We start from the raw sequence: 11,279 nt of genomic DNA, 5'->3' as shown, positions 1-11,279 counted from the left end.
TATGAAGCCACCTAGCGGAAATTCAGATTTTTAATCGACATCCGATGTAAAATGTAGTGCAAATTTTCAATTTACTCTGAGTTATTAGGAATGTGTTTACGATGTTTATGTTTAATACAAACTGTATTTTTTATTTTTTTTTACATTTATCTATTGAGAAACATATTCATTTTTGCTTTTGAAAAAATGTATTTTTATGACGTCATGCGCATTAATATCTATTTCCGGCATCGTGATATTCTGGTCCGTGGTTGAGGGCGAAAAGAATCTTTCTACGAAAAAACAAAAATGTCATACAGAGACAGAATGTTTGATTCTTCTGGGCGGTCAGACAGAAAAGGGTAAAAATTGTTTTGTTGTTAAGGTTTCTTTGAAGAAAAAGTGTGAAAGAACAGAGAAGCGATTTAGCATCGACAAAGAAGTCTTTTTAACGTGGCCATTTTGAATAATTTTCTTTTTGTTGAGTCAGAATTAGAGTATTTATTTGTAAAAATTGAGAAGTATTACTCTCAATAGACATTAATTTAAGTTTATATTTTATATGGGTTGAAAACAAGCGGATTAAAAAATACTTGAATTGGCAAATCTTGGTTTAGTCGATTACAAGGACTACTTGTTAAGAAACGCAGGCAGTGACACTAGAAGTTAATGTAAAAACTCAATACTCAATATTTACATTAAAACTTCCATTGTCCTTGTTAAGAAACATGTTCCTCGTCTTAGATCTGCGTTTGCGCAGGATGAATACTTTAAAACAATTTTTAAAAAAGAAATGGCAAACAATTCGCATATCATTCTAGATTACCTTATTGGCTTTATCCCATTTAATTACATTTCCATAATGAAAGGATTGTGCTGTGTACATGTTATTAAAGGGGGAGGAAATAAGCACCTCCTTCAAATTTACCTGGTTTTAGAACCTCTGTCAATCATCTGAAATTAAGCCTGGGATTGGATACTTTGATTTGATTGACATTTAGTTTGCTGCTGTTGTGTATATCTTGTGTACCTTGTCTGGAGATCGAACCGACCATCGAATTAACTTTCAGACTTTTGATGCCTACCGCACTGTATGCCAACGTAATAAAGAAGCAATCAAATCGTTCTTTTCTTTTTTAATTCATAAGAATATGCCATGAATATAATCAATCTATCAAATAATTAAATAAATGACAAGAAAATCATGGCTATATAAAAATATTATAAAATTAATTATAAAAGGGAGGATTTCGTATCACGATTACAATCGATAATTTTAATTTCCGTGTCAAAACATGAGTTAATGTACATTTATTCCTCCATTAATTAACAAAATAAACCGACCTGCGTTTGAAGCTAGTATCATGGAATTAAATAAAATTATTTTTTAAAACAAGTATGACAACATTGTAACATTGTTCATGAGTCAAGCGAATTTATATTTATAAGACAAACTTGCTGTATGTGTCACTTTTCTTCGAGACATAGTGACGAAGTTACGGTATAATAATAAGTTTTAGAAGAGAAATTACTCGGAATATAACATCTTGCTTTGGATTTTTAATGTTTGAAATTAATAATGAATTCCGAAAGAAAAAAAAGATGCAGATGATTCTTTTCAAGTTTCATAGCTGTCGGGGAATCAACCCCAATCATGCGTTATGGAAAAATCAAGTAGGGTTTATCTTATAAAGATATTTATTTAGACAATAATATTTCTACTTAACATTTTATTCTCAAAACATCGATTCTAAGTTTCATTCTCATTTACGTAGAGACTGTTTTATGATTCACTTTCTTCTTTCGATTTGCGTAGACGACGTGTAATTTGAATTATTTACTTCCCTTTTTGTCGCCAGATTACAACGACAGATTTTGATGCTAAATGTATTTTCGTTGTTACACTTCATTAAGAAACATACTGTATGTAAAAAAAAAATCTCGAATTATTAAAAATATTAATTATTTTAAAAGAGAGAAATAGAGAAGGATTCTGTCTGTAACAAAAAATGCTTTATTTTGCATTTCAATTCATGAGCTAAACATGAAAAAAAAACGGCCTCGGTTTACAAAGTCGTAGGAAAACACATACAGGTAATACACTCAGGGTCTCAGGTAACATCCTGTGTATATAGGTAGTATACACAAACCAGCGTCGTTCCCTCAGGGCTTCTCAGCCGCTTCGATTAAGCTCCACCCCACACCAAACTTACCTGAGGAAAACCGTACGGTTGAAAACCTCGGCCTTTAATGTCAATCAAGCATATGGAGCATGCACCGTTACTGCTCAAATCTGATCAAACATCTCCCCGCCCCAAACCTTAACTAGCTAATTTTTATTTTGATTGTGGCGTGAATCAAAATAAAAAGGAGCTAGTGAAGGTATGCTCTTAAACAGACTGTGGAGTGGTATAATTCACATCAGTGATGTTTCTAACCTGATTTTTGGTCTGACTCCCTGACAATCATTGTAATCAATCCTAACTCACAGGCTAAAAAAAGTTGATTACTCCAATTTCACAAAGCAAGGTAGTAATCGCAATGACTCTTTTCAGATTTGGAGGTGGTGGTGGCCTGCCAAAAGCCTTTGGTTCATCAAAGTTTGGAGATAGAGGAGGCCCTAGAAGTGGGGGAGGAGGGAGATTTGGAATGGACCGAGGTGGAATGCGAGGAGGCAAAATGGGTAAAGGTCATCAGCCAGGAGAAAATCTACGCAAGCCAAGGTGGGACTTGTCAAGGCTGCCAAAGTTTGAGAAGAATTTCTATGTGGAACATCCAAATGTATCCAGCAGATCACAGGTCAGTATTCAAAATTTTCTATTATGTGTTGAATTTGTAAGAAGAAAAAAATCATAAAATAAAAAAAGAGAGGTCATATTAAAAACATATTAGGAGCAAGAGATGATAATTTTTTATTGCAGATGGAAATCGAACAATTTTACAATGAACATGAAGTCACAGTCAAGGGATCAGATATTCCGAAACCAATTTTCACATTTGATGAAGGAGGATTCCCAGGTAAAGAATAATTTAAAAAGGGGGAAAGTAGATTTTAATTCCACAGTCATAAATTGTTTTTCAGCAGAGAATCTCCTGGAGGTATTTTAATGATAAATTATTTTGACACATACAACTGAAGTTAAGATTTTCCATCGCTTTTTTTTAATGTGACTTAATCTGTTTAGAGTATGTGATGTCCTCTATTAGAAGACAGAACTGGTCATGTCCTACACCGATCCAAACTGTCAGTTGGCCTGTTGCACTGTCAGGAAGGGATTGTGTTGGCATTGCCCAGACTGGCTCTGGTAAAACTGCAGGGGTAAGTGTGCAGTCAGCCATGGACAAAAAGGGGCTCAAGGTCACGGCTTGCTGTATCATGTTTCTTACACATCAGAGAAGTTGTGTGTACTTCAATATTTTGTGTAAAAAATGTAAAGTTGAGTGATTTGGGAATTTTGGAAAGGGTATCTTTACTGAAAGTACCACTGAAATTCTGATGTGTTGGTTCAGTATACACAAGTGTGGTCAAGCCATTAATCAAACATTTATGATATATTAGGCTTACATGTATATGTAGATTATGTGATGTCCACATTTCGGCGTTTGGGATGGACAAGGCCAACATGTATCCAGACTGTAAGTTGGCCTGTAGCTATGTCAGGAAGAGATGTGGTGGGGATAGCCCAGACTGGGTCTGGGAAGACTGCGGGGGTAAGTTTCTGTCCAGGCACTGGAGTTGGTGTTCACTTCCTGCATGCTTCATCTAATGAAATGGATCACACAAATATTGTTACCATTTTCCTACTTTGATGTAGTATATTATATTTCATCATCATTGCCAGTTGTGGAAGTTTAAATGCTCGTGTTAAGCCAAAGTGTGAACTCTGAGATGGATTCTTCAAGGACAAAACTTAAATTGATAAATTTGACTTGAATTTCATTTTGTAACTTTAGTTTTATTTTTTCTAAAAAATTCCTTGATATAGAGAACAATTATAATGTTTAATACATAAAGTGCATGAAGTCAATTAAATATAGTCACTGAACTCAAATCTGACCTTACATGAAAGAGAAAATTAAATAAAAGTTACATTTAATTCGAAGATAAAATTAATTTCATTTCATATTTAGTAAAGCATTTCTTTCTTTATTGTAGTTCATACTGCCATCAATTGTCCACATAAACAATCAGCCTCATCTACAACCTCATGATGGGCCAATTGTAAGTACTTGAATGTGACCACAATACTACATTATTTTAGCTGTCAGAGAAATAAACTTACATAAAAGAATTGTACATGTTTTCAAGTTCATTAATTATTGAAATTTTTGCAGGTTCTTGTGTTGGTTCCTACCAGAGAACTTGCTCAACAAGTACAGGAAGTTGCCAACGAGTTTGGTCATGCCTCTAGAATCAGGAATGTTTGTGTTTATGGTGGTGCCCCAAAGGGACCACAAATCAGAGATTTGGAGAGAGGTAATTCATTTGTTTGGCACTAAACTTTTAGAGATATAGTTTTGAAAGAAAATTTTCACTAACATGGGATGATTAATTTTCAAGTCTTCTCTCTTGTTGTTTACAGGAGCAGAAATCTGCATTGCCACACCTGGAAGATTGATTGACTTCCTGGAGGCAGGAAAAACAAACCTCAGAAGATGTACTTATCTGGTGATGGATGAAGCAGACAGAATGCTGGATATGGGGTTTGAGCCTCAGATCAGAAAAATCGTGGAACAAATTAGAGTAAGTTTTAGAAAATAATATTGGGAAGAGAGGACCCAGAGTCAGAGTTAAAGAAGTTTAAAGGTGTTACAAATTTACATTTTAATTGTAGCCAGACAGACAGACCTTGATGTGGAGTGCAACCTGGCCCAAAGATGTCAGAAAGTTGGCAGAAGATTTCCTCAAGGAATACATACAGCTAAACATTGGTGCCCTTCAGCTCAGTGCAAATCACAACATTCTACAGATCATTGATGTGTGTGATGAAAATGAAAAAGAATTCAAGTAAGATGCCTGGTTTTAATAAATTAACATTTAACATTGCTAATTGAAACAAGTCTTCTACTGTAGTTTATACATTTGTATGTCAACAATATCTTATAATTTGCAGACTTACCAAATTGTTAGAAGAAATCATGCAGGAAAAGGAGAACAAGACCCTCATCTTTACAGAGACAAAGAGGAAAGCTGATGATATAACAAGAAGAATGAGAAGAGAAGGGTTAGTTTTTATAATCGCAAAAACAAAATTAAGTCTCTGCTGACACACACAAGTTCAACTTTCCAGGAATTTCATTAAAGAAAGGCTTGGGAGGTTTTACATTTTAACATAGTTCGATAGTCATTATAATTACGAGTAAAATGATATACAGCACAGTTACTATCTCTTTCGCTGACTAGAGATATTACTAAAAATAGCTTAGTTTACACCTGAGAGCTCGCACTGAAAATCTCTGTATACCGGAAGTGACGTGTGTGACGTCACAAGTGTGACTTGCAGAATAAGTATATATAAGTTAATCATCAACACCGTCACCTTTGGCGCAACCCTAAGAGGTTTGAAAACTGCAAGACGCAATAAAATGTGAAGATAATAAGCAGTGGTCATTTTCAAAACTAATTTGATGTCCTGTTTTCGTTGCCTACAGGTCTTGTAAAATTTTAAAATCAAACGCATGCAGGCAGTACGTTAGTTTCATTTTTTGATTTCTAATCCGATTTTTTTTCTTTATTCTCTCTTAATTTTTTTGAGTAATTTATTTTCGGTTTCGATCAGTTTTCCTACTCCATTTTTGTTATTACACATTTAATTTACTAAAAATTTCTTTTTTTTTAATTCGACCATAACCTTTAAAGCGGTGGTACAAGCACCACAACCCCCCTTCTAAAAAAAAAAAACATCGCTCATATATTTGATCAATTAAATTGTAATGAAGTGCCGGATCATTGTTTTGAAGTTCACATCATCGGTAAAGTGCATGTTGTAGATTTTTTTTTCCAAACCTCATTATTTCCGTATTCTTTTTCAATCATTGATGTTATTATCAGAAGATCATAATAATTTGACATTTGGAAGCTGTTCACCCCTTTCTTAGTGTTGCCGTAACCCTATCTCAATTTGCTCTGCGATTGTATTTAATCACTGCTTATATTTACGCTTGTGAACTCTTAATAATATTGTCTGTTGAAATTCTTTTTTTATCTCTGTAAATTAACATTTTATAAAGCCATTTCATAAAGCATATGACTTTAATTTTTTTTCAATCAGGAATGAAATAAATTTCGACATTTTTATTTTAAGATTTACCCACCCTGTCATAACCTGACTATAAAAATGAAAAGAATGAAAAGTTAAATAGGATTAAAAAAAAATTAACTACGTTCTTTCAATAAAATCCTACAATCGTCATTAATTTGTGACTTTATTAAGTCTATTTGGGGTGGGTGGGGTGGGTGGGGGTGGAGTGTTATGGCGTATACACATCACTCGGAGCTTCTTGCATGTCTCGTATATTTATTTGAGTGGAGTGTAGCGGAATAAGCCGAGGATTGCCGGTTGTGCACATTATGCCAAAATGATCTTTCTATCACAAATAATTGAAGTTTTTGCTTACAGTCACATGCTGAAATTTCTACCGAGAACAGTGTGTATATGGATTTTCAGGGGCGAGGTGCATTTCACATCGTCTATAGTTCTATACATCAATTGTCTTGTTCTCATTGGCACTGAATACGATTTTAATTGATTATTTAATTTACATAAATATAACTATCAACTTCCATATTACAGTAATGTTTAGATTGGACATCTACAAGGTAGAATGTCGATCATCCGGTACCCTTGACTTGTTCAATATTGAATAAAATATTGCATGAAACAACGTACAAACTCGTGAATAATGTGACACATAAAAACAGATTATACCTACATATCAATTATATTTTAACAATTTTATTAAACTCACTATTCTCTGAAAGTCGAATTTAGCATCTGACTTTTAATTGAATGCGTTGCATCAAGCCTAGATATATACGTAACCTTGAACAAATTAAATTCCTCAATACTTTGACATGAGAATTAAAGCATTTTTTTTCTCTTCACAAAATTGTAAAACATACAAATTTAATCTTTTAAAATCAATTTATACATCTGCAAGCAACGAAGTAACGTGCTTTGATCTAAATTAATTTTAAAAAGTCATGCATGGGGGTGGGGTCATTTGTTAAAAAAAATCATTGCAAAACATTAAAAAAAAATGATCGACAATGAAAAAATATTCTATAACTTAAAACTAGAAAAAGAGTGGGCTCCCACAACAAATGAAAAGAATGAACGCAAAATTAAAATCGGTAGGGACTAACATTATTGATGCTTTCAGCTGTTTAGGCCTTTATATGTTAAAGTTTTTTTTTTTGGGGGGGGGGGGGGGGGGTACTCAGTAAATAGGTAATGTGTCGAATTGTGTTTTTATAAAATATATATTTTTAAAATAATAATTTAAAATGCTACTTGTGAATATTTTCTATCGTTTTACTTATATACCAATCAATAGTATGCAAACGATTTGCTTCCTCAGGTTCCGCATCGTTTACGGTCGATTCTTCTTCGTCTGACGGTTCACTAGCCTAGGGATCAAAACGATAGGGTTCTACTCCCACATTTTTTATATTATTCCATAGCAATGAATCCTCATCAAAACATGACAAGAAAGTTCTCACAAATCTTCCTCTAATGGACTATCAAAATTATCAGAAACCGCGTTTTCTGTCTATCCGTTGAGGGAAGCGAGACACACTTGTGACGTCATTTAACTTGATTGCATTTAAACCGGAAGTGACATTGTCAAGGATTGTCGATCGTTTTCACAGGTGCAAATGCAGACGTTCAACGCTGATTATCTTTGAAACGGCGGGACCGATTTTAGTCGGATTTTCGCCAAAATGTTTTTTGAAACAGGTTAAGTGAATTACGTTGATGAGTAAAAGTACCGTGGCCTATCTTTAATGCATACAGATGGTATTTCTTTCTCTTACAGATGGCCAATGATGTGTATACATGGAGACAAATCTCAGCAAGAAAGGGACTGGGTGTTAAATGGTATTTTTTCTTCCTTTTAAAATTTTATTTTAAAGTTTGTTAATTAGCAGGAAGTATGTTTTGAAAAATAAAAATATACTGACTGTAAATATGGAAATTCCGAGCATATAGGTGTAACACAAGTTGATTGACAAAATTTGTTATCTCAAACTTGAAAGGTCTAAGATTAAATCAAGGTCAAGAATTTGAATATGCTGGAACCCAGAATAAAGATCTTGTCACAAGTAAAATATAAAAGCCCTAGCTCCAACCAATTTAAAAATTTATGGGTAAAGTAAAACTGTGTGACCAACAGATGGATAAACAGGTGAAGAAAAATATATGCCCCTGAATCTTTGCCTACGATGCATAAAAATAACGGGGATTGCCATTTCAAAAGTGCAATTTTTTCAGCATTTGTTTTCATTTTAATACCTTAGTTAGAGAGTGCCTTTGATTTGCAGCCACTCTATTCTCGTTTCTTTTTATTTTAGGGTTTCGATCAGGACAGACACCAATTCTTGTAGCCACAGATGTTGCATCAAGAGGATTAGGTTTGTAATTTGTTACATTTTGTTACTTTTAATCGACCACATTGTAACAACACTTATGTGTATAATTCATAAGTAGTACAGTATATAACTTCAGTGAAGATTCATTTGGCTGGTATGGCATGATTAAACAAACTCGTGAATTGGCATGAAGGGAGGTAAATGCTTTTAACAAAAATTTGAAAAAAAATAAATTATCATGTAAAACAAAACTTATTGCAGAAATAATTTCTTTTTTTTTCTGTTTTAAACAAAGGTACATGTATGCGCTGATCTCCCTAATTAATATAACGACTGACCGTCATGTCATTACCCAGCCATCTGGTTGTTGATTGGGACTTTGCTCCGTTACCGTCGACTGCTTGCACTGGATCTGTCCGTTATATTGGAGATAAACAGTAGTCAAGAACAATAGAACTAGTCTTGTAATTATCGGCACCAGTGTTTAAATATGCACTCCTCAAGTGGCTTGACACATGTAGCCTCTGCTTCTAAAATGCTTATCACAACACAAAACAGGATTCTACAGTGCATGAACAATGGACTTCCCTTACCCCTACAAAAACATTTGTCGTAACTCTATCAGAGTTCAATTTTGTATTCCAAAACATTCTGCTGGAAGTCCTTCATGCCAGATTGTGAATTCTGTAGATGAAAAAAAAGTGTTGTGAGGAGAGGAGAGGTAGACCTGCTTATCAAGATACAAAGGAGTGCATTTCCTATAGCAGTCGAAGCAAAGTACCAGGGCCATCACTTAAAATAGAGATGCATGCTCCCTGTACATCAACCAAGACTCCAATTAAATGCCACTGTCTCTTAGTAGCTTTGTTCAAGGATATCTGGTAAGTTTTTTGTATGGGTAAGTACATGTATAGCATATGACAAAAGATAGTTGTGTAATGACTAAGTTGGAGTCTTACCCTTTGGTGATGTGGAGAATTGAGAGGTTCTCGGGAGTATGCATTTATGGTCACATTTTCAGTAACTACACTTTATATGATTAATTCTATATGATAAAAAAATTTCTTTATTCCAGTGAATATCAGTTTGGCTTTTTCTTACAATTTTTTTTCTCTTATTTTTTCCCCATTATTGTTGCACTGTGCATCTAAAATAAATGCGGCAACAATAAACAGATGTTGGAGACATCAAATTTGTCATAAACTTTGACTACCCCTCCTCATCCGAGGACTATGTCCATCGTATTGGGCGTACGGCCAGAGCTGGACAGACAGGAACTGCCTACACATTCTTCACTCCAGATAATGCCAAACAAGCCAATGATCTCATCTCTGTCCTTCAGGAAGCCAAACAAGTGGTCAATCCTAAACTGGTGTCAATAAGCCAGAATGCCAGATTTGGAGGTGAGCTTTTCAGAATTCCTTTCTAGAATCTAAAGCAATTACTTGTATAAGATGAACTTTTTATATAAAGGAAAATTTATACACAGTGTTAAAAGACTCATTTCTAATTCTTTTTTTTTTTATCCAATTACAGGACGTAAATCTCGTTTTGATCAGAGAGATAAATTTGGTGGCAGAGACTTTGGCCGGGGTGGTGGTCGTGATAGAGGGTCAGGCAGGGGTGGAGTTGGTTCCCGGGGAAGTTATGGAGGTCGAGGGGGGAGCGGTGGTAGAGGGGGTTCCAGTCGAGGAGGAAGCTCTTCAGGATTTGGGCGTTCGGGTGGAAGTCGATTCTCCAGCTCAGATAGGGGTAGTTCTAGTGGTGCAAGAGGGTATGGGGGAGGGTCCCAAAGTCAAAATAGCAGTTACGGAGGAAGTCAGAGTTATTCCCAAAACGGGTCTTCATCTGGAAGCTATGGACAGCAGAATGGATATGGAAGTCAGCAGAGGAGTAACAATAGTAGCAGCAGCGGAGGAAATGACTGGTCCAGCCAAATGGCTTACATGTTTAACAGTTGGGGTGGTCAACAATCCTCAGGACAGCCCCCACTTCCCACAGGAAATCCACCCCCTCCACCACCTATGTGATGGAAACCCTCATTAAGTTCAGGATATTTTTTAATGTGTAATTTTTACATTTTTTGGTAGGAATCTGTTTTACTGTGATCATATTTTCCTCTCATGCCATTTTCTTTTTATTTATATATTTTTTTTAAGTTCGCCATTCATACTTGTGTAAGTGACCAATTTTAGTGAGATATTCAAAGAACAATTTCATATTATAGAAATCACCCAAAATCTTTGGGAAAACACAAATTTTTGTTCATCTTTGTTGTCATTGTCAAAATAAAAGGAACTCTAAACTTAATAGTGTTTTGTGAATTTAAGATTCAATACATTGCTCATTACTGTGAACTCGTTATAATTTCTGGGGGATCAATGTTCATTGATTTCAAGTTACCCTTGCCAACAAATTACATCCCAAGGAACATTTATTTTGTAAATATATTGTTTCATAAAATCTAGTGTATGAACAAATAACCTGCAAAATTAAGTACTGGAGAACAAGTGAAATTTTACTTGCCCATGACCATTGACCCCCCCACAAACTAAAAATGGTTCCAAAGTATCAAAGTTCCTGCTTAGAACTAAGCAAAGAAGATAAGTCTTTACAGACAAGGTATGGTTATTGCATATATGGAAAAATTGTATTACAGTAGGTGCACAACATAATATGTCTTATTAATTCTTACCACTCTGACTGA

At 34.8% G+C, this 11,279-nt stretch overlaps 1 protein-coding gene across 2 annotated transcripts; it reads left to right on the top strand.

Moving 5' to 3' along the window:
- Positions 1-201: 201 nt before the first annotated feature.
- On the top strand, positions 202-10,882 carry LOC134255865 (uncharacterized). 2 transcript variants are annotated; one of them, XM_062738433.1, is made up of 13 exons: positions 202-341; positions 2,535-2,778; positions 2,901-2,997; positions 3,557-3,690; positions 4,136-4,201; positions 4,315-4,456; positions 4,563-4,723; positions 4,815-4,987; positions 5,094-5,204; positions 8,020-8,081; positions 8,555-8,614; positions 9,748-9,975; positions 10,109-10,882. In XM_062738433.1, the coding sequence occupies exons 1-13, from the start codon at positions 289-291 to the stop codon at positions 10,600-10,602; spliced, it is 2,025 nt and encodes a 674-aa protein (XP_062594417.1). In that variant the 5' UTR covers positions 202-288; the 3' UTR covers positions 10,603-10,882. The 2 variants fall into 2 exon arrangements, with proteins under 2 accessions (XP_062594417.1, XP_062594418.1); XM_062738434.1 differs by lacking the exon at positions 3,557-3,690 and adding an exon at positions 3,165-3,298.
- The last annotated feature ends 397 nt before the right edge of the window (positions 10,883-11,279 follow it).

The sequence above is a fragment of the Saccostrea cucullata genome, unplaced genomic scaffold (genome assembly GCF_032062105.1).
Source record: "Saccostrea cucullata isolate Sc308-1 unplaced genomic scaffold, CSIRO_AGI_Scuc_v1 ctg78, whole genome shotgun sequence".
Classification (NCBI taxonomy): domain Eukaryota; kingdom Metazoa; phylum Mollusca; class Bivalvia; order Ostreida; family Ostreidae; genus Saccostrea; species Saccostrea cuccullata.
The sequence above is the reverse complement of the archived record's forward strand: the minus strand, read 5'-3'. Positions and strand labels throughout refer to the sequence as shown.